This window comes from Panthera tigris, chromosome A2 (assembly GCF_018350195.1).
Source record: "Panthera tigris isolate Pti1 chromosome A2, P.tigris_Pti1_mat1.1, whole genome shotgun sequence".
Taxonomy (NCBI): Eukaryota; Metazoa; Chordata; class Mammalia; order Carnivora; family Felidae; genus Panthera; species Panthera tigris.
Window position 1 is genome coordinate 16,056,647 of NC_056661.1, and position 23,136 is coordinate 16,079,782.

Consider the following 23,136-nt stretch of genomic DNA (forward strand, 5'->3'; position numbering starts at 1 on the left):
TGTTTATTCTAGGGGCACCGGGGTGGCTCAGTCGGTTGAGTGTCCAACTCCTGATTTTGGCTCGGGTCATGATCAGAGTCATGGGATCGAGCCCCATATCAGGCTCCAAGCTGAACGTGGAGACTGCTTGGGATTCTCTCTCTCTCTCCTCTCCGCCCCTCTCTGGTACAGATAATATGTTGTGGACTGCTTTTTTCTTCTAAAATGGCATGCATTTTCATACTTCTGCAGGGCCTTTATTGACTTCATAACATTTTATCATAATGTGGTTGTTCCATAGTTTGTCAAATAACCCCTCAGATGTTCAGCACTTTCTTTTTGCTATGAAATCTATGCTCTCATGGGTAGCTTTGTCCTCGTAGAATTTTTTCCTTCCGATGGCCTGTCACCTTGGGATGGGCAACTAAGCGTGGACTCGCTCAGACAGTGACCTTGTTTATCTTCGTGGCCCTGGCTGTTCTTGTTATTCCACTTTCCAGAAAATTTGTAATGCCAATTTGGAAGGCCACCAACCACGAAGATCAGTTTCACTATAAAATCACCAGCAAGGTAGGCTTTCGTTTTATTTATAAAATCACCAGCAAGGTAGGATTCATTTTATTGCCATTACTTTAGAAAATGCAAGTTCCGGGGCGCCTGCGTGGCTGAGTCCGTTAAGCGTTCAACTCAGTTTCGGCTCAGGTCATGATTTCACAGTTCAGGTGTTTGAGTCCCATGTTGGGCTCTGCAGCTGGCAGCATGGAGCCTGCTTGGGATTCTCTCTCTCTCTCTCTCTCTCTCTCTCCCCCTCTGCCCCTTCCCTGCTTGTGTTCCTCCCTGCCTCTGTCTCTCAAAATAAATAAATAAACAATTAAAAAAAAGAAAAAAAATTGTGTTGCAACCACAGTTTCCCCACACGTGGTGTTTCCGCTTTAGAATGTTAGTATCTGCTTTCCAAATAGTCTTGTGTCCTATGAGGAAGGAGCACTCCCAACCCATCGGTGCCCAGGAAGAAAAGCAGAAGAAGGGGGAAATACATTTTTTACTTTATTCCCTTCCCTTCCCTTCCATTCAATTTGGTTCCAACCAACACATGGTACTGACTTACCTTGATGGCCTGGATACATTCTTGGCGAGAGTTTTTCCTTGTGCAGAAGACATTGGGGCCACCCACTTCTCTCATATTCTGTTGGAATTTGGTGCATTTTGCTTCCTCTGCTTGTGATATGGTGCACCACCGAACACTTCTCCTAAAGGTGCCCAGACACAGTCCTGGGAGAAAGAAACCCAGGAGTAAGGGCTCAACCACTGCCCATGGGAGAGGCCACCTCGCCCCCTGCCAGACTTATCCAGACTCCTTCATCTCTCTGCTCCTCCTCCTTCTGCCCCATTCGGCCACTAGGTCAGGCCAGTCTCCTCAAGTGGAAGTGTCTTGACTGTCTAACAAGCGTTCTCTGCCGGCCAGAGGGCTCTGATTCTCCGCAAATTCAAGGAGACAGTCAGAGACTCTGGGTTATCTTCCTTCCTGTAACTGACACATTTCCTACCTCTAAGAACTGGTGATGCTCCTTTGCCTCAGTTGGTGGAGCTTTGTCCCGCTTGAAGCTGGGAGGTAGGCAGGAAAGGGATTCTTGCTCCTGTTTTGTTAATGTGGAATCTGGCTTTTGAGGAGGCTGAGGGACTGACGGCTCAACAGTGGCAAAATCTAGCCAAGAATCCAGGTGTCTCTAGACGGTTGTAACTGCAAGAACCGCCCCCCGCTGATGCCGAGGCAACTTAACCGCACCAGCCTCCTTGTCAGTAGCTACACCGAGTCGTGTACCAAATGGGTCAATGTGCCCGAGTTACCACCATTCGCCTCTGTATCAGAAAGACTGGCTCTCCTACCTTGCTGATAGGGTCGATGCAATTAGGAAGGAGCCTGGACCAGATTTGCTCACAGCTCTTAACCAACACGTGGTTGCCTGATAAATGGCATCTATGAAAAACTTACAGTTTTTCACCATTAAATTAAAATGGTGAAAGACTGAAGGCTTGCCCCCGGAAGATCAAGTCTCCACTCTCAGGTTTCCTGTGCAACAAAATGCTGGAGATTCTAGCCACAATAATAAGAAAATGCAATAGAAGTCATCCAGACCAGAAAGGAAGGAGTAAAACTGTCTTTATTTGCAGATGACACGATCCTCTAGAAAATCCTAAGGAGTGCACAGAATGCTATTAGAACGAATACACAAATATAACAAGGCCACAGGATTCAAGGTCAATATACAAAGAGCAATTATATTTTTGCAGATAAGCCCTGGATGCTCCAAAAATAAAATTAAGAAAATAATTCTATTCGCAAAAACATCAAAAAGAGTTAAATACTTAGGGAAATATTTAACCAAAACATACAAAACTTACACTGAAAATTAAAACTTTGCTGAGAGAAATTAAAGATCTAAATAAATGGAGAAACGTTTATGTGCACGCTTTATGAATTCAATATTGTTAGGATGGTAATTCTCCTTAAACTGAGATAGAGAATCAACACAAACCCTATCACAATTCCAGCAGGCTGGGAGGAGGGGGAGGTTTGCAGAAGTTGACAAGCAGATTCTATAATTTATATAAGATAAATAAATTGATGCAAACTAGCCAAAATAATTCTGTATAATTTATATTTACAATTTATTTTTGTATAATTTATATATAATGGTGAAACAATTTTGAAAAAGAACAAACCTCGAGAAATTTTACTTCCTAATTTCAAAACATGCTATAAAGCCAAAGTTATCAAAAGGGTGTGATATTAGCATAAAGACAGACATATAGATCAATGAAATAGAATGCTTATATGTACATTCAATTGATTTTAGACAAAGGCACTAAGGCAATTCATTGGCAGAAGGGCAGTCTGTTAACAAAGGGTCCTAGCATAACATATATCCACATACAAAAACGATTAACTTAGAGCCCTACCTCACACCATACACAGAAAGTGGATCATAGAATTTAGTATAAGAGATAAAACAATTAAACTTTTAGAAAGAAACACAGGGAAAAACTTTGCAAGCTTGGGATAGGCAAAGTTTAATCAGCCATGGCACCAACAGCACAGTCCATAAATGAAAAAACTTGATAAAGTGACCTCTCAAAATCCAAAACTTCTGTGTTTCAAAAGTCAGTTAAGAAAATACAAACACAGAGGTGCCTGGGGGGGCGGGGGGGTACTCAGTCAGTTGAAGCCACTTTGGGAAACAAATTGGCAGCTTCTCAAAATGTTAAACATTTTGACCCAGGAATTCCACTTCTAGATATGTACCCAAAAGAAATAAAAGCATATGTCTGCATAAAGACTCCTGTATGAATATTCACAGCGGCATTATTCAGGAAAGCCAAAAAGTGGAGACAGCCTGAAAGTCCAGCCATGGGTGAATGGCTAGACAAAATGCGGTGCATGCACACAACAGAGTATGATTTGGCAGTAAAAAGGAAAGAACCAGCAGTATGCACTACAACATGAATGAGCCTCATTCACGCTAAATGGAAGAAACCGGACACACGACACCACCTGCTGTATGACTCCGTTTGTATGTGAAAGGTCCTAAAAGGCAAATTGATGAAACAGAACGTAACTGGCGATTGGCCGGCTGCTGGGGCGGGAACGGAGAGTAACTCTAAATGGACATGAAGAATCTTATCAGTGGGGCGGAGATGTACTAAAAAGATTTTACAGTGATGGTTGTGCCTCTTGGTAAAATTCCTAAAAAGCATTGAATTGTAGGGGCGCCTGGGTGGCTCAGTCGGTTAAGCGCCCGACTTCGGCTCAGGTCACGATCTCGCGGTCCGTGAGTTCGAGCCCCGCGTCGGGCTCTGGGCTGACGGCTCAGAGCCTGGAGCCTGCTTCAGATTCTGTGTCTCCCTCTCGTTCTGACCCTCCCCCATTCATGCTCTGTCTCTCTCTGTCTCAAAAATAAATAAAAACATTAAAAAAAAATTAAAAAAAAAAGCATTGAATTGTACACTCGAAGTAGGTGAATCTTATGATATGTAAAATATAGCTCGATAAAGCCATCTCTCTCTCTCACACACACACACACGTGCACACACGTGATTGCAAAAGCCCCTTTCCCACTTGGATACGCTTTAGAGTGGAACATGCAGCCCTCTGCTACCTCCTGTTCATGAACCATCCCCTGCGCAGTCAGACCCGCCAAGGTATTTGAGGCTCCCTGGGAGGGTGAGGGGAGGAGGGCAGCGGCTCCCAGGCTGAGTCAGCGGGGGCTCAGGGGCATATGCTGCCACACTCCTTCCCCACTGACCGTTGTCCCAGGAAATCCCAAAGGATGTAATCGATCCCGAGGCCCTCAGGGAACTGTCCTGCCATACAAATATTAACCTGGTCCTATCCGGCCACTCGTGACCCAGTAACATTTACTGGAAGTCTGTATACACAGCACTGTGTCTCATGTAAGCAGACGGGACAAGATCTCCCCTCCCATCCGGAGAGGAAAAAAAAGTCAAAAAAGAGGAAGCTAAGGATAAGCTAAGGATGCTCGCCCTGTTCTTGCCACAAGGCTAGCCAGTCTATTTAGGCTGGCTAGGTTAGAAGCGGGCTGCAGTGGAGATGCAGCGAGTAAAGGATTTGGGGCCAGAGCGTGGAAAGCCCTCCAAGCTGGTCAGGGGAGGTCTGGTTCCAGAGGGAGTAGAGCTCGCTCATGAAGAGAGTAGAGATAAGGGCTCTGCCTAGAATGGGGGAGGGAGTGGACTGAAAGCCGGGAACCAAGCAGAAAAGCACTGGGAATGGAGAAGGGGCAGGAATAGGGAGCTGGTGTCAGAAGTTAGCTCGGGGACGGATGGGATCTGGGGGTGAAGAGGGAGAGCCAAACAGAAGGGCATGCTTCAAGGTGGGGGGAGGGCACGAACAGCAGCAGGAATGGGGAACCCACGGGTAGAGCTCATTTCTCCCTTGGCTGAACTAGGAGACTAAAGGACCACTGAGGGGTTTTCCAAGATCCACAGTCCCAGCCCCCCAAACCCCAGGGGCACCAAGTGCACCACAAGCTCATCCCCCCCCCCCACCAAAAGCTCTCACCAGCCGGCTCTGAAGCCACACATCCCCCCCCTCAAGATGATATGTTCCCCAAAGCAGGTGTAGGGCTGGCCCCTCCTGTATCCCCAACCTAGCATCTGAACTATCTGCCCCTCAGATGCTGCCCCCATGAGCCTGGATGGAAACTTCTTGAAAGTAGGCATCCTGTGATTGCTTCCATGCAGACATGCGGTGTTCTGACCTCAAAGGGCAGGGGCTGGGATGGAGCTACCCTTCTCGGCCCAGCCAGCCTCTGCCAGCCAGCACAGCCATGGGGGCAGGGCAGGAATCCCCCAGGGCAGGTGCCACTCCTTCCGCAGGGGACGACAGGGTTTCAGTGACACTTTAGGATGCTAGCCACCATTCTATTGACTGTAGGACTTAAACTGCAGATTCAGCAGGGGGGAGGGGGTGAAGGGAGGGGGCGAGGCAACCAAAGATTCAAGTGAAAGTGGAACCCAAGGGTGCAACTCTGAGCCAGGATCTGTGGCTGCGACCTGTGACCACATCCAGGAAAGCAAGGTTTCCTGCTTCTCGATCTCTCCCAAGCAGCCCCAACCCTGTGCTGTGCTACCCAGCAAGCCCCAGGTCAGGGGACAGAAGGGAAGTTGGTCTTGGCAGACCCGATCCTGCCTCAGAGAAGACAGGGATGACAATACCATAGGAAGGAACTTGGAGAAGGGGACCAGAGGTGGGGACAGGGATGGCTTCACAGTCCCTAGGTTTGGGGGCATAAGGTCACTGTGCACCCTATTAGTCTTTTCCACCCAGGGAGCGCCCAGCTCAGAGGAGGCTGACCTGGGCTGGCAGGGGCCTGGGAATTGGGAGACACCTGTCCTTCTCCCCCCACCCCCCACTTACTTCCCAGGCACTTATGCTCCTCACAGCTCCGCCCCTCCACTGCCGGAAGCCCCGCCCTCACACATTAACATCACTGATGTCTACAACTGGTGAGTGCCCTCTGCACACTCCCAGAAATTGTTTCAAATAATTCTCGTCTGGGCACATTGAAAACCAGAAATCAGGGCGAGGGGGGTGCCCCTGGGTGGCTCAGTCAGTTAAGCATCAGACTCTTGAGTTCGGCTCAGGTGATGATCTCACGTTTTGTGAGTTCGAGCCCTCCATTGGGACCCGTGCTGGCAGTGCGGAGCCTCCTTGGGATTCCCTCTCCCTCTCTCTCTCTCTCTCTGCCTCTCTCTCTTCTCTGCCCCTCCCCGACTCGTGCGCGCACTCTTTCTCTTTCAAAATAAATAAACTTTAAAAATAGAACAGAAATCAATCATCTTTCTCGTAGACCCTCTGACAGTGGGGTCCGGTGGCCGTGGGGTGGGTGGGGGTGGGGGGCTGTCTGTGCCACCAGCGCTGCCCTTCCGGGGTGGGAATCGTGCGCACCTTGGCCCACCGTTGAGCAGCGGGCAGCCGGCCTCCACCTCACAACTGTGTGGGCAGGTGGCTGGACTCGTTTTTTAACTGAAGAAACTGGGGCTCTGTCTTGCCCATGTCGCACAGCCCTGCCGGCGCTGGCTTCTGACTCTCGTCTCCTGTGTGTCTTGGGCAAGTCGCTCATGCTCTCTGGGTCTCATTTTCCTCCCATGCAAAAAGCCTGCAACAGTCCTATGGCTACCAGAGGTCCTGCTGGGACGCAATGGGACAGGGTCCCAGAAGGCTCTTTGGGACGCTTTGCGCAGCTCTGGGAACTCCCGGATCCGCCTGGAGGAGCTCGGCTCTGGCTCCTCCCCAGGCAGGTGGGCGGGGCCCGGCCCCAAGACCCCCAGCACCCCCGCACCACCGCAGCCTCCCACGCTGCAGGCTCTGGGCGCCCACCCGGCGGGGCGCAGGGACAGAGGGGCACCGATCCCGCGGGGCGCAGGGACACAGGAGCCCATCTCGTGCGACGCGGGGACTCGGGCGCCCAACCCCGCGGGGCGCAGGGACACAGGAGCCCATCTCGTGCGACGCGGCCACACGGGCGCCCACCCCGCAGGGCGCGGGGACACGCGCGCCCATCTCGCGGGTTATGGCGACCGCGGCGCCCAGCCGGCGGGCGCACCCCCAAGTCCCTGCACTCACCAAGGGCCCCAAGGAACAGCAGGGCAGGAAAGACTAGCTTCATTCTGGGTTCCGGAGGCGACCGGCGAACGAAGGCTCTGCCACCTGAGCAGTCTCTGCACCCCTTTATCCAAGGCTGGGTGACCTCACGGGGTGTGGCCCGCCCTGTGGCCCAATCGGCACCCCCTGCCCTCCCCCGCTCAACCCCCAACTGGTTCCTCAAGACCAAGAGGGGGGGAGTGGTGAGGGGGAACAGTGGTGGGTGGGGAGAAGGACCAGTGCCAAGCCGCTCCGAAAACCCAGCCCACCGCCCCTGTGCCGCTGGTCCCGCCTGCTTACTGGGGTGGTCTTTCCCTCTGTCAGTCTGCAAGCCCTGAGGAGTCGCGGCCCCTGAGTCTGGTCCTTCCTCTGGTCTCAGCGCCTCCTAGACGGTTGGACACAGAGCCGGGATCCTAAGGGGAATATCTGTGGTCATCTGTGATCATCTGTGATCAAAACTGTGGGACTCGCCTTGCCTTTAGCAGATGGGTCTAAAGCGCGGGGGAGCTGGTCAAGGCAGGGGGCCCCCCCCCTCCCCGGCACCCCGGCCAGCAGCCAGCCCACAACTCTGCAGAGGACCCAGCTGCCTGGGGTCAGCGGCCTGGGACAGCTAGCGGAGGTGACAGACGCTGCCCAGAGTCCGACCCCAGCTGCCCACCGGGTCTCTCCTGGCCCCACGGAGAACACAGTACAGCTCCCAGAAACCAGAGCCAGCGGTCTCAGAGGAAGTGACCGCCACCCACTGCCCACCGGCTGTCCCCTTGGCCCCTCATTTGCCAGTGAGAAGGCTGTCCTAACTCTTGTTTTATTTTTGTTTTGTTCTGTGGCAGCATGAGGTGGGAGATGGGCACCTCGTTTTTTATTTTATTTTTATTTTTATTTTTTTCGCTTAAATCCAAGTTAGTTAACATATAGGGCAGTAATGGTTTCAGGAGTAGAATTTAGTGATTCATCACTTACATACAACACCCAGTGCCCATCACAAGTACCCTCCTTAATACCCATCACCCATGTAGCCCATTCCCCACCCACCCCTTCCCCAGCAACCCTGAGTTTGTTCGCTGTATTTAAGAGTCTCTTATGGTTTGCCTCCCTGTTTTCATCTTATTTTTCCTTCCCGTCTCCTATGTTCACCTGCTTTGTTTCTTAAATTCGACGGATGAGTGAAATCATGTATTTGTCTTTCTCTGACTGACTTATTTCCCTTAGCATAAAACACTCTAGTTCCATCCACGTTGTTGCAAATGGCAAGATTTCATTCTTTTGGATCGCTGAGTAGTATTCCATCATATATGGATACCACATCTTATCCATTCATCCGTCGATGGACATTTGGGCCCTTTCCACAGTTGGCTATCGTGGGAACCTCATTTTGATAAATCCCCCTTTTTGTCCTCATGCATCAGCGGACCGTATTTCAGAAAGATGCTTTTAAAGTCTAAAGCTAGGATTCTGCTGAGAATGTACCTTGTAAAAATACACCCCCATGATGCACAGCGGCTCACATACAAGGGTCTCCGGGGCAGCACTGTGTGTCATTAACCAAATGGAAGCAAATTAAACGTCCGTGCCTGGTGGGGGGGGGGGGGTGTCACCGAGTGTGGTGCCACGCATGCCGTGGGACACGCCTGCAGCCTCAGAAAGTTCGGGCCGTCCTGTACGTATCCATGTGAACTTGGCGCCCAGAGATATGAAGTGAAGAAGTAAGGCAGCAGGAGGGAGGGAGATCAGAGGCACCTGGACATTGGCTCTTGCCAGGTCCATCTTGCCAATACATTAGTCTGGAATCTGCTCATCCGGGCAAGTTGCTTTGGGCTGTTTGCTTACGTGGTGCACCAAGGATTTCCTGGAGCCGCCGGGCAGTAGCTAGGGAGGCAGCACTGTGTAGGGTGGGGGTACAGCAGGCTCTCGGCCACGAAGAAGCAGACCTGGCCCGAATCCGTGAGACCCTCAAGGAATCCGCGGGCCCCCTCTGCCCCAGGTGTGGAGCCTGGCCAGGCACAGAGTAAGGTCTGATCGGGCACCCTGCTGCCCGGACACGAGAGTGGGGACTGGGGTTCAGCCCTAGAAGCAACACCTGGGTTTGGGGGTGACAGATCCAGGGTCTCCTATGGTTTGGAAACATAGTGTCACAACCTTGAAAGTTGCTTTCATCAATAATTGCAATAAGCCATTTCAAAATTGGTGAAGAAACACGCAATTGACTAATTCTCGAGAGTGCCGAAGCATCTTTGTGCCTCAATCAACAACTCGGCTCTGCCTTTCCATGATTGTAGAAGAATGAAGAAATGTCACATCCCACGTGTCTGTCCCTGAGTGCAAATTCTAAAAAAAGGTGGATTGTGAGATGAGGGGCCCCTAGACCCTCTTATGTCTGCTACAGCATTGGCAGGGACACAGAGAACCTGCAGCCACGACCAGCAGGCTGAGTTTCAGGGATGCCCTCGAGGCAGGACTGGGATCCATTAGGCAACAGGGCAGACTGTTTTATGCTGTGTCTGCAGGGAATGGCCCAGCCCCAGGCCAGGCATGTGCTCAGCTGCACACACGCAGAGCAGGGCTCCATCCACAGAGGAAGCTGATAATAAGGGAGGGATCTACCCAAAAGACGACGAGGTTCAACTGATGTATTATCAGCATTCATTCATGCATGTCAGAACTGGTGAGTTCCAGGAAGGACACGGAGAAGAGGGGGCTGTCCTTGCCCTCAGGAGCCCACAGCACAGTCAAGGAGCGGGGGCCAGGCACAGGCACCTGGGAAAAGACCAGGCAGCATAAACAAAGTGAGGGTGGGGACCACCTGGGTGGCTCAGTGGGTTGAGCGTCCGACCCCGGCTCAGGTCATGATCTCGTGGTTCATGAGTTCAAGCCCCCCATCAGGCTCTGTGCTGACAGCTGGGAGCCCGGAACCTGCTTTGGATTCTGTGTTTCCCTCTCCCTCTGCCCCTCCCTCGCTCGCACTCTGTCTCTCTAAAATAAATAAGCATTTTTTTTTTAATCTTAAAAAAAAAAAAAAAAAAAGGTGAGGATGGCAGGAGAAATGACCGACCAGTTCCCGTCACGAGGGTTCCAGAAGAGTTCAAGGAAGAACATTTGACCCGGGTACCTGGAGAAAGGACAGCATTTCTGTAAGGAGAATATTCAGGTGGAGGAAACAGCGGAGTAAAGGCTCCAGAGCATGGGCACACCGTGACCAATTAGCTGAGCGCGAGGAACAACGGGAAAATACTCGGGGCTTTCTGGCCGGGAACTCTTCTCGCAAGAAGGATTAACAAAGTCACCTCCTCTATCCTGAGCGCCACACCACGTGTCTGTCTGCCTCTGAACCACTCCTCTCACAGGGCCTGTAGGTACCGAAACTCGGTGCGTCTGAAACGAAACGCATCCACCCCCCCTCCAGCCCGGTGTCTTCTCTCGGATTTCCTACCACCCTCCACCAAGCCCTCCAAACAGAGAGCCTCAGAGTGGTCCTCAAATCCTCTGACGAGCTAGCCCTGTATGTGTGATGGGCAGCTGATGATCAATACTGGTCAAATCCTCTGACGAGCTAGCCCTGTATGTGTGATGGGCAGCTGATGATCAATACTGGTTGAATGAATGAGTGAATGAATGGGGAGGAAGGCCAGGAAGTGGGTGAGGGATCCTGTTGGCAGTGTGTCGAGTCTGAAAGACAGCGAGGCCCAGAGCTGGCTATGCCAGGGCCTCCCCAGAGCCAGTGTTCATGGAGTCATTAATTTGCCTGTTTGCCCGGCGTTGAACAGCGGGGCCAGATCGTGCACAGCCTGCAGGGAAGCAGGGGACGGGTTTCCCAATGCTGAGACGGTGGCATGGCGTGAGTATAAGGAGTGCGAAGCCAGGTGGCTGTGGTACAAACCGCTGGGCGGTGGCGGGAGCTGGTGTTTGGCAGGCAGGCGAGGGAAGTCAGCTAACTTCTCCCGCATCCTGGCTTCCTCTCCACCCCTGAAATTCACACGGGGACCCTTGGCCGGGACAAGGACTGGCACAAGGTAAGCCCTTCCCCACAGGCATGCCGTAAGCCCCGCACCTTGCCCTCTATGGAGTCCTCTAGCTTCAAACCCAAGAGGAGCTCTGGGAAGAACCCCCGATCTGGGCAGAACCCACTCTAGATAGAATAGACGAGAGAAAAGGAGTTCTTGAGATAGCTACTCACCCGGGGGCTCCAGCCTGGCCAACAGGAGAGACCCCAGACCAGGGATCCTGCCCCTGCCGATGTGTGAGGTTACCGGCTGGGCAGAGAGCCACCTGTTAAATATTTAGGAATTTCGTGGCGGGTTGTTGGACCATCAGTAGCTTGAAATCATTCATGGTGGGAGGATTTACATCATGGAAACTAGCAAACGCTATGCATCAGGGCATTTTTCCCTCCTGGAGAGCCAGTTCACAGCACATCGCTGCCTGGGTCTGTCCCTGTTTGGAGGCATGCAGTGCCCACGTTAGCGTGGGTATCTGGGGCTGGGGTGCCATCCCAGGAGAGAGACAACATAATAACCCAAAACCCTGAGTCTCCCCTGAGGCCCACAACCAATCCGTCACCCTCAAGGGCCCAGAACTCCCTGAGAGCTCAGGATGCACAAGCTGAGATCCGGGGATACCCCTAGCTCTTGATCTCGGCAGGAAGGAAAACCCACAGGTCCTGAGCCCCTTCTGTGGAGCAGAGGCGCTATCCAGATGCTTCCGCACATCGGCCGGGGCTTTTGGTCCTCATCGAAGCACCGTGACCTGCCTCATTAGGCCTGCTTTCCAAATGGGGCGGAATCAGGCAAGGCAACTTGCTCACGGTCACCCAGTTGGTCAGATCTAGAAATCCACCACGGACCCCTGACCCTTATCCAGTGATCCTCTATTGCTATCGACCCTTCCTTTGCTGACCACCCTGAAGGGAGAGCAGAAAGCGAGCAAAACTGAGGATGAGGTGGACAGAGAACCCCCTGCTCGTTGGCCAGTGTGTTGGTCATGATTTCCAGAACAAGGCCCTAACGTTCGGCCCCAAGGCGGCCCCCTGCATGTGGCCGAAGGCCCTGGAGAGTCTTCAGGTGTGTCGGTGGGCGGTGGGGGCTGCTATGGGGAGAGAAGCTGAGCTGAAGGGTGGCGGGCAGGAAAATGGTGGCTTTATTAACTAATATGTCTTGTTGCCAAAGCTTGCCTAATTGACAAAGAACCCACAGAGACAAAGAGCTTCTGTCTCCTTGGACAGCACTCTTCCTCCTTCTCCTCCTCACCTACCTCCCCTCATAATCAGGACCCTCCCTTCCTGGGACCCTCCCTGCCCCTCTGGACCCTCCCTTCACAGGCCCAGCACCCCACAGACCTCCTGAGTGCCACTGCACCGTTCTGCCCGATGGTCCGAGGGGCAGTGGAAATTGGCTTTTCCACTTGCAGATTTCCATTCTCCCAGCCAGAATAGAACCCCATGTCCCTGGCAGAAATCCCAACTCCACGAACTCCTAATCACCGTATCCACGGAGATGAGAATGCGCAGCAGGCCAGACCCAGGAAAAGTCTTCCTGGAAGGTACCAGTCAAGGGCAGTCTGGAAGGTGGCAGGGGCTGGCCCAGCGTCAACCATGCAAATTTCTTCCCAGCAGGAATGAGGTCCCTGCCAGAGAAAGCCCCGGGGAAGGAAGCACCTGAGCCTGAGGCCACCGCAGCCCCCTGTCCCAGGGGGCCGCATTCTGGCGGGAAGGAGAAGGGGCTTGAGCGGGCTCCCGGAGGAGCCAGGAGCCACTGTGGGTCTCCATCCCGCTGGGCAAGGCCGGCGCTGCTCCTCCCCAGCTCCCCGAGGCCGGGAGTGGCCAGCCCCACCTACTCCCAAGTAGACGTCTCTTCCGCACCCCCCCCCCCATTCACTGCTTCACCGGACAGCCTCTCGGGCCGGCGGGCACAGGGACACACGGTTAGAAGCACGGGAGAACCGGCTCCACTCTAAATAGCCACCTGGACCCGTGCTAGTCTCGTAACCTGTCTAAGCCTCAGTTTCCCCGAGGGTCAAAGAGACATAAACATGATACCCACCTCATGAAGTGGGCAGAGTTAAACTCTGGTGTTTGAGATGCTTACGAAATGCTCAGCAGACACTCACGAGCCCCCGATGAGTGGGCTTTGGCTGGGCACGGGCATCCGGGGGGAGCAGGCGGGCAAGGGGAGGTGGCCCCCGGAGCGGAGACCAGGGCAGAGTTATTTTTCCCACATGCCCCTCCTTCTAACAGAGCACGTGGCTGCCCTCAGCTGCCCGAATTTTCTCGAGTGTGGGTCTTACCCTGCCCTTCTCTCCAGCTTCTTCTCCGCGCCCCTGTCTGATCCCGGCCTCTTCCCCTCTCCTCCCTGCCCACCCCAGCTGAGCCTCCTTCTGTCGAGGTGCTTGTAGCACTGACCCACCTGCCTGTACCTGCCCCCGGATGCTGAGCTCTTGGAGGAAAGGGCCGCAGCAGACCCATCTCTGGATCCTCAAGGACAAAGGTCCGCTCACGGCCTGGCCCAGAGGAGAGCCTCGCGGCTGGGGGGAGGGAGAGGAGGGGGGATCGTTCAGTGGCTGAGTGTGAAGAGAGGCAGGTGGGGAGACCAAAATCCCCACCCCCAAATCCTTCAATTACAAGTCTGACAGCACCCTTCTCATCCTCACGAGGTAGGAAGGCTGGCCTGTGAGGGTGACCGGGGCGCTGAGCTCCAGCGCGGCAGGTGTGGGGGCGGCCACCCCATCTTTCCTTCTCCCCAGTCTGTGCCCTGCAGAAACCTCCCAGCAGGTGGGGCATTCTAGTCCTGCCCCTGGCCTGCCCTGTACAGCATCTGAGCAGCCTCAGTATGAGGACAGCAGCTGGGGGGAGAGGGGGGGGAGTGAGGGGGAGGGGGGTGATGGGAAAAGCTGGGGGAGAGATTCCTTTGTCATGCCCAGCACCCGGCCCCCTCTCCTACAGGGAGGCTAAGACCCCCTTCTACTGAAAGCCCTCTTCCCCTCCCCCACAGCCTGAATCAGCTTCCAAAGACGAGGCAGGGGGAGCACCAGGAGAGCACCGGGGAAATAGCAGACATGAGCTGAAAGGACTGCGGAGGCAGGGGGGCCAGACCCCTCCCAGCTCTAATGCACCCCCCTCTCCAGGCCAGAGATACTCTTATTTTAGGGAATTGGTTTGCAGCCAGAGGCCCACTGGCATGACCTCTCCTTCTAGCTCCTTCTCGGTGCTCTCTTCTCTCCAGGGACACCCACCCTTCCCGTCCCCCCACCTCTCCCTCCCAGCTCCAGAGTCAGTCCCCTTCCTCCCCACCCCACCACCCCCCACCTACTTTGGTTCAGCTGAAACCAGAGGTAAAGCTTGCACTAACCCAGGTCCCTATAGGGGGTGCCTGCACGTGAGGTGCGATATTCAATCCCACAAATGGATGTTATCACTGAACTTGCACTCTGCCAAGGGTGCAGAGAGCACTAGCCGGGTTCTCTCTGGGTCACCCTGTCTGCTCCTCCTTAACCTCCTGTGTGCTCACGTGGAGTGAAAGGAGGGGCAGAAGCCGGGAGCAAGATGCCCCCTTTTCCGGATCCACCAAATGGGTCTTGAGCCCAAGCAAAATCTTCCTCCATAAAGTATTAACAACTTCCAGAGAAATCCATCTGGGAAAAGACAAAGCTCAGCCGCCTGCTTGGCCCTCTTGAAGAGAGAGCTGAAACCAACCCCCCATCCTGGCGTGTGTGGTGTTTGAGGGAGGGTTGGGGGAAGCTGGGGGGGGCGGGGGGGGCGGGGTACGGGGAGCAAGGCTCTGACCAATAACATTGTTGCCCAATGTTGCCTCATTCGTAAAGGAAACTCAGCAATCAAAGAGCTTCTCTCTGCTGGTCCTTCCTGCCCCTTCTCCGTGCACTCCTGCCCCCTTATAGCTTTCTCTTCCCTCCAGTCTGGCAGGCCTGGGCCTGGCTCCCAATCTCTCTAGATCAATACTTGTGTGTGTTTTCGGATTCCCCCTCTCCTTCACTCGCTCGGTGCTATCTGCTGCCCAAATGCACCCAGCCTTCCTGCATCCTGCCTCTCGTGCCCATGCGTCCCTTTCCATTCTGTGGTCAAGGAGATGGTCCTGGGCTCCTGCCTCAGCTCTTGACACCCTCCCGCCTCTCTCGACCCCAAGGAACTCTCCGGAAACCACAAACCTGACAGCGGTTCCATGGCTTTTATCCTTGCCCCTCCTCTCTTCTCCCTAGGCTCTGTCCCAGAGGAAGCTCATCCCCCCTTCTCCTTTGGATTGAACTACCCTCTCTGTGCTGAACGCTCCCAGGACTGCATTGCCCACCCAGAGCTCTCGTCTCCCCTGATGGAGGTGTGCTCAACCATGAGCTGGGCAGGTCAGCCTGGGGGGTCCCAGCAGCACCTCAAACCAGCATGTCCGCCTTCCAGTTCTGGATCAAGATGAAGCAGACACATCTCTCCCTACCCCGCCCCCCGCCCCAAGTACAGCCAAAAACCCCTGGGGAGGATAACTATTGTGGCTCAAAACAACACAAATGTATCATCCTAAAGTTCTAAAGGTAGAAGTTCAGATCACCCTCAGTGAGCTAAAGAACACATAGCTGTGTTCCTTCTGGAGATTCTCAGGGGAATCCATTCTCTTGCCATTTCCAGCCTCTAGAGGTTGACTGAGTTCCTTGGGTCTTGGCCTCACATTACTCCTAATTCTGTTCCCATCGTGACACCTCTGTCTCTGACTCCCCTGCCTCCTTATAAAAGCACTGTGATCCCATTGGGTCCATTTGGATAATCCAGAATACTCTCCCCAGCTCAAGATCTTTAATTTAATCATACCTGCAAAGTCCCTTTTGCCACATAAGGTAACATATTTGTAGGTTCTGGGAATTAGGACATGGACATCTTTGGGGACCATTACTCAGCCCAACAAGCCAGTGGATTATGATAAATCGTGTATGCAAAGTAATTCCTAGAGCGACCACTAAGTAAACTATACAAGGAGATACACTCAAAAACACCACAGATAAATCAAAATGGAATTGTGAAAAATGTTTAAGTCACCCACAGGACGGTAGGAAAAGAAAACAATGAAAACGTAAAAACAAAGGAAACAAAAAAATAAAATCGCAGAGGTAACCCTAGTATATCAATAGTTATATCAGATGTAAATAAACACTCCAATTAAAAGACTACGATTGGCAGAGTAGTTTTAAAAAAGACATAACCCAGCTGTCAGCTGTCTATAAGAAACTCACTAGAAAATATAACAACCTAGCTAGGTTGAAAGTAAAAGGATAAAAAAAACATATATCATGTAAATATTAATAAAAAGAAAGTAGCAGTGGCTGTATTGACACCAGATAAAGTTAAATTCAGAGCAAAGAAGACTGTTGGGGGACAGAGGGACATTGCATGAGGATAAAAGGGTCAATACACCAAGAGATCATAGCAATCCTGAACGTGCATGCACCAAAAAACAGGACTGCAAAATACATGGAGCAAAAACCAATAGAACCGAAAGAAGAAATAGACAAATCCACAATTATAATGGGAGACATCGAACCCCTCTCCCAACAACTGAGAGAACAAAGGGACAGCAGATCAGCAAGGGTGCAAAAGAACCCGACATCACCATCAACCAACAGGACGTAGGCAACATTTATGAAGCCCTCGGCCCAACAGCAGCAGAACACAATTCTTCTCCAGTTCCCACGGCACGTTCACCAAGACTGCGCGTGTCCCGGGACACGTAAAACAAACTTCAACAAATATAAAGAAATCGAAATCATCCAAAATATGTTCTCTGATCAAAATCAAATCAAGCTAGAAATCAGTAACAAAAAGAAGAAAATCTCCAAACCCTTAGAGACTAAGCACTCAAGGGGGGGAGGGAGGGGCCAGGGAGGGGGAGGGGGCGCAGGTAGGACCAAGGACAGAGTGGGAGCTGCTTTCCCACCATCTCCCTCTTGAAGCTGAACCAAGCAGCGTGTCCCCCATGCTTGACCCAGGACATCTGTCTTTCTGATCCCTGGTCCCATCCTGTTATCTGTCTGTAACTCTCTGTTGTTCCTGCATTCTCTCTCGGGTATCACTTGTAGCTCTTTCTCCATCTTCAGATTTCTCTCTGCCTTGTCCTCTCACTACATCTGTCTGTCTCACATCACCCCTGCCCCTTTCCTTCAGCCCCACAGCCCCAGTCACTCTCCTCGGCACTGTCTGGTCTATCTCCCAGCCTCCTGCCTCTCGGCTCTCAGGTCCTGCCTCTGCTCTACGATGCCTTCTCCTTCCCACTTGCAAGGTTCCCGGGCTACCAGGGAAGCTTTCCTGGTGCCCTTCAGGCCACTTGGTCTCTTCCCCAAGAGCTGAAGGTCACTGTATTGGTGACTAAGGACAGGTGACGTGCTTTGCCCATCAGCAGGCGATGGCAGGGGCCATGGAAAGCGCCAGGGACTGGGTCCAAGTGAGTCCACGTGAGTCCAGGCCCAGCTGGTTCTCAACCACCGTGCCCTGGTCACCAGGGAAGTGACACCTTGATGGGAAAGCAGCGGCAGGATACAACACAGATGCCAGAGGGCCACTGTGAGGACATAAAGGCAGATGACTTATAGAACGAGGAAGTGGTTGGCAAAGTAGATGGGGACCTGGTAGATGAAGCAGAACCTGATCGCTCTTTGGAAATGGAGGAAAGAGCCAGGGAAGTGAGCAATTTCCAGGATATTTGGAAATATTTTGGCTTGACGTTGCGCCCATGAAATAAGCTGACCAAAAAATCAGACCCTATCAGAGCTGCTTGGTTCCCCTGACACCATTTTAAAAATGGAGCCTCTGTGCACAGAAGGGGCATGTGGCCTCCCTAGACCTGCCTGGGTAGGGCGAGGTGGACTCTGGCCTCCTGACCTCTTGCACGAGGTGGAGAGAGGAGAGCGGGGAGAGGCAGGGTTCCCTTCAGCCAAAGACGTCCTCACAGAGCATTTGCTCTGGGCCAGGCCCTTGTCAAGTGTTGTAGGTCATCAACACGCATCAGACTTGATCCCTGCCCCCAAGGATGACAGACAAGAGTGGTACTGGGGCAGCTCCGGAAGGGGCTGGAAAGCCCTCACACTCCCCCACCCTGGCATCTTCCAGCAACCTCCACAAGGTGGGCCTGGTTAGAAGCAAGTGAGCGAGGGAGAGGTTACAGGGACCAGGAATTGGGGGTCCTTGAGAGCAACCGGAAGAACGTTTGCATTCACCCTGGGGGAGAGAGGGGCCTTTGGGGGGCTGGGAAGAGACTAAGAGGGAGGGGCAGGAGGGGAGCAGACAGACTATTGTGGGGGGCGGCCGGAGGAACTACAAGAACGGATTCGCATTGCTGAGAATGGGAAGACTGCAGATGGGGAGTGGTAGACCAGAAGTTCCGTTTTGCACGCTGTCAGTAAGACGGACCTTCAGACCTCTGGACGGGGGGTGATGGGAGAAGCCCCCTGACTCACTCCCACCCAGAGTGGCTCTGGCACCACAGGAGTCAAAGATAGAAGCCTGGCACTTGACTTAAAATTTATTTTGGAGCATGGGTCCATTTTTCTCCCCCAGGATAATGCTGCTGTCTAGCGACGCAAAATACCATTTCTGGCTCCAGGGCTCACGAAACACTCCGCATCCTGTCCGTGGGTCGTTGTCACGGGCTGGGAGTCTGGGGCTCCGCGGCTCTCCTGACCACTCCTTCAAGCCCCACTCTGACCTCCGTGCCCCCCGCCCCTCCCGTGCCCGTGGCCGTGGGGCGCAGACAAGCTCCCGTTCCGGCCTCTGGCTCATCTCACTGGTCACGGACGTTGGTTCTTTCCTTGCACAGGAGCTCCGGAGGAGGCTGAAGTTTTCTCCGTACGGCCCGTGTCGAACGCAGAGCCTGTCTCTTCCGGTTTCACGTCTAAAACTCGTTCGTGATTGATTATTGACCCCACCGTGGCCTCCGCATGAGAGAAAGAGCAGGAAACGTCCACCCCGGCCGCAAGAACAACGGGCACATTCACAAGCCTCAGGGGCTTGTGTGCATTTGGGGACAATGTTTACTCATTAGGTAGGGGCCACTCGCTGTTGCCCGAGGATGTCAGTGCACAAAAGAACGTATTGAGGTTGGAACTGAGCGGTGATGCGCGAGACATGAGGAGTGAACGTGCAAAAGAAGGCTTGAGAAGGGAACAGCTTCCTCAAACCAGGCTTCTGTCCCAGGGACAGCCCCTCCCCCCGCCCATTCGAACCCTCGGGGCCATCAGAGGGCGGCCCCCGCCAGGAAGCCGAGTGGCCACGCCTGCACCCCCACTTCCAACAGCGGCCCCGACGGAAGCGGTATTTGCTCATGGAATCTGTTGCCAATAATCACCAACCAGCCCACGTCGGCTTGTTTGCTCAGCCGTCGCCTTAGTTTCTAGGGAACTGCTGGTCCTGAGATGGGGGGACAAAGTACAGCTGAGTTTTGTTGTTAAAAACCCACCAGCAGACACAGACACGGGCAGAACCGTGTCTCGGGAACGGGTTTGGCAGGCCCGGCGGAACGCGCCCTCTGCTCAGCGCCAGGCGGATGGCGCTTGATCACGGCTGCTTCTGGGAGTGCGGCTCCAACAAAAACACTCGGGGGCTCATAGTTTTGTTTGTGTTACAATGTAACGCGAAAGAGAGACAGCCTGGAACGTCACTCATTCGCCACCGATGTGAGCAACTGACTCCTCTCCTGACTCAGGTCACGGTCTCCCGAAACCGGAGAGCCATATCCTGCCTTGCTGAGCCAGTTACAATGTCACCACTGTGGAGGTAGCCCCCTCCAGGGCTTAATCGGCATCATCCACATTTGCTCGATCACCCTTCCCTTAGTCTGACCCTAGACCATCAACCAAACGAGGCATCTATTAAGCCTTGACCGGTAACATTTGCCGAGTGCCGTGGTGTGAAACCTCCCCTGTGGCTGGTTTCACGCCACCGACGTGGATGGTTGTCTCCGAAGAGGGGGCTGGAAAGAGAGAAGTAATATCACCTTATACGGCACAGATACAATAGGCGTAAGCAACCTCAGGAGCCCCGGGAGTGCAAGGGAAGGAAGGTGAGAACGGGGCAAATCTTGCAAATTCTTGACAGTCTAACAGCAGGCTCTCCCGAGCCAGGAGGGGCCGGGCCCAACACAGCTCAGCTCCTGTCGCAGAACTCGGCCCGATAGACGTGAGCACGCGAGAGCACCCAGAACGCAACAGGAGGGTGCATCAGAGCTTTCCCCCAACCATCCGAAACGTCTGTGAGTGATAGACTTGATAAGACATAAATGATAAAGAAATCAGCAAAGTGAATAATAATACTATAAACTAAGCCAGGAGCACGAGGCCCTTGCTGCTACCTGCTAATGTATGGCTGAATCTCACAAATACAGAGCTGAGCAAGAGAGAGGGGACAGAAAGGAGCACTGTCACCTTCCTGCGTCTACAAAGCTCAAGGGCAGGTCAAATCAGCCTGTGATGTCACAAGATACAAGAGTGGGAGGGGGGCCTGGGGGGCTCCGTCGGTTAAGCGTCCGGCTTCGGCTCAGTCATGATCTCGCGGTTTGTGGGTTCGAGCCCCGCGTCGGGCTCTGTGCCGACGGCTCGGAGCCTGGAGCCTGCTTCGGATTCTGTGTCTCCCTCTCTCTCTGCCCCTCCTCCGCTTGTGCTCTGTCTCTCTCTGTCTCTCAAAAATAAAATAAATGTAAAAAAAGAAAATTAGAGTAAGACCTGTCTGTTGTATCGACCATCAAACAACCGAAGATGATCTTTAGACTCCGTCGGAGACATGAGACTAAGATATTCTGTTATTCAGGAGACATATGTGCTGGATATGGGGGGTATGGGTCAGCACGTTACACACATTTGGTAGCAGTTACTAGAAAAACTAAACAAGTTGGATTTCTCTAAACAAATTGACCTTCACATGTCAGATAGCTTTCCAGGGAATATTTCAAGTGTGAGTGCTGATTTTCATAGCCCTTGATTATACTATATCAAACATTTGAAATCTCTCTGGATGATCTTTTCATTCAGCTTTATTTTATTTTATTTTTTTAACTTTTTTCATGTTTATTTTTGAGAGACAGAAAGAGTGTGAGTGGGGAAGGGGCAGAGAGAGGGGGAGACACAGAATCCGAAGCAGGCTCCAGGCTCTGAGCTGTCAGCACAGAGCCTGACGTGGGGCTCGAACTCACGGACCGTGAGATCATGACCTGAGCTGCAGTCAGATGCTTAACCAACTGAGCCACCCAGGCGCCCCTCATTTAGCTTTGTTTTAGAAGAAGGTTTTGGGGAGCCTGGGTGGCTCAGTTGGGTAAGCATCCCACTTCAGCTCAGGATATGATCTCGTGGTTCATGGGTTCGAGCCCCACGTCAGGCTCTGTGCTGACCGTTCACAGCCTGGAGCCTGCTTCGGATTCTGTATCTCCCCCTCTCTCTCTGCCCCTCCCCTGCTTGCACTCTGTTTCTCTCTCTCAAAAATAAACCAACATTAAAAAAAAGAAGAGTGGTAACTTTGGGGAGTAGGAGAGCAGGAAAGTGGTTGACGGGGGCAGGAGTGGGGCTTTGGGGTACTGGTAACATCAGGTACTTGGGTGGTGATCACATGAAGGGATTCATGTCGTGATAACTCATCCAGCTGTACAAATATTAACGATGCGCTTTTCTAGACATTTGTTATACATCAATAAAAGCTTATTTTTAAAAGCCACCAGCGTGAAGGCATACGCATGGCTGCAAGCCTGGCTGTGGCCTCCTTGGTCCCCCACAGGTGCTGCCCATGTTCAGGATGTGTCAGAAATGCTCCTCCAGGAGCCCTCTGGAAACTGCAAGCAAAGCTTTTCCTGAAAAACCACCTCCTCCCTCAAATGTCAACCCTTGCCGGTGCCTGAAGAGAGAAGGGATGGGTGGGAGAGAGTGGGGATGAATATTTGTAGATGAACACAAATTATGGTTGCCCAAGTCACAGTGGGATGGGTGCTTGAGCTGGGGCATGGGCTCTGGGGAAGGAAGGAAAGAAGGAAGGAAAGAAGGAAGGGAGGGAAGGAAGAAGGAAGGAAGGAAGAGAGGGAGGGAGGGAAGGAGGAAGGAAGGTGGGGAGGGAGGGAGGGAAGGAGGAAGGAAGGGAGGGAGGGAGGGAGGAAGGGAAGGAGGAAGAAAAGAAGGGAGGGAGGGAGGGAAAGAGGGAAGGAAGGAAGGAAGGAAGGAAGGGAGGGAGGGAGGGGGAGGGAGAAGAACAAAGATGTTTGGCAGACCCTGGCGAGCCCCTGAGCACAGGACCAGGCACTGTTCTGGACACTGTGCTTACACTACTCGTTGGGTCCTCGCCCACCCCTGTGCGGTAGATCCTGCCATCATTCTGCCCATCTCACAGATGAGGAGGTTGAGGCTTGGGAATGAGGGAAGGCTGAAACATCCCCCCAGACAACCGCAGGTCCCATACCCTCCCCCTACTCCCCTAGAAAACTGCACATCCCTGCTGGGAAGTCAGTGCCAAGAAGGGCCCGAAATGTTCTGCCCCAGAATGTTCTGCCAATGTCCACACTCCTCCCACGCTCGCACTGAGCCCTTATGATCTGGGGCCCCCAGTATATTGTTGATCAAGATTAACTGTGGTCGATGAAGCAGGGACTTCAAAGGAGCACACAGGAGGAATAAGGAAACAAACGAAAGAAAAATCAGAGTCAAATGTTCCCAGCAGGTGCTGACACCTGTTCCCAGCCAGGGCTGATCCCCGAAGGCGAAGGCGCTGTCCCATCTCACACCCCCACCCCGGCCCACCTCCTGGGGCAGGGCGAGAGCCTGAGCCTTAGGGCAGAGAGGACAAGACTTCCGCACACTTGGGGGCTGCTGAGTGGGCTCCAGACTGGAAAGAGTCACCATGACCTATGGGTCTGTCCCCTGGGGCCATGCTTCCTCCCAGGCCAGCCTCCAGCTCTCCCAAGCCCAGCCAACTCCCGGAGGAGCCCAGCCAACTCCAGGAGGAGCGTGCCTTCTTCCTTTCTTTGTTGATTCAATTCTGAGCCAGG

At 53.1% G+C, this 23,136-nt stretch overlaps 1 protein-coding gene across 1 annotated transcript in view; it reads right to left on the reverse strand.

Annotated features, from left to right (window-relative positions):
- The window catches only part of LTF (lactotransferrin), a 30,162-nt gene extending 22,932 nt beyond the window's left edge, over positions 1–7,230 (reverse strand). The window contains exons 1-2 of the mRNA XM_042978769.1: positions 7,124–7,230; positions 1,088–1,251 (exon numbers count right to left, since the gene is read on the reverse strand). Of these exons, the coding sequence (XP_042834703.1) occupies positions 1,088–1,251; positions 7,124–7,166 (207 nt within the window). The 5' untranslated portion in view covers positions 7,167–7,230. The remainder of the gene's footprint in view (positions 1–1,087; positions 1,252–7,123) is intronic.
- Between the last annotated feature and the right edge of the window lie 15,906 nt (positions 7,231–23,136).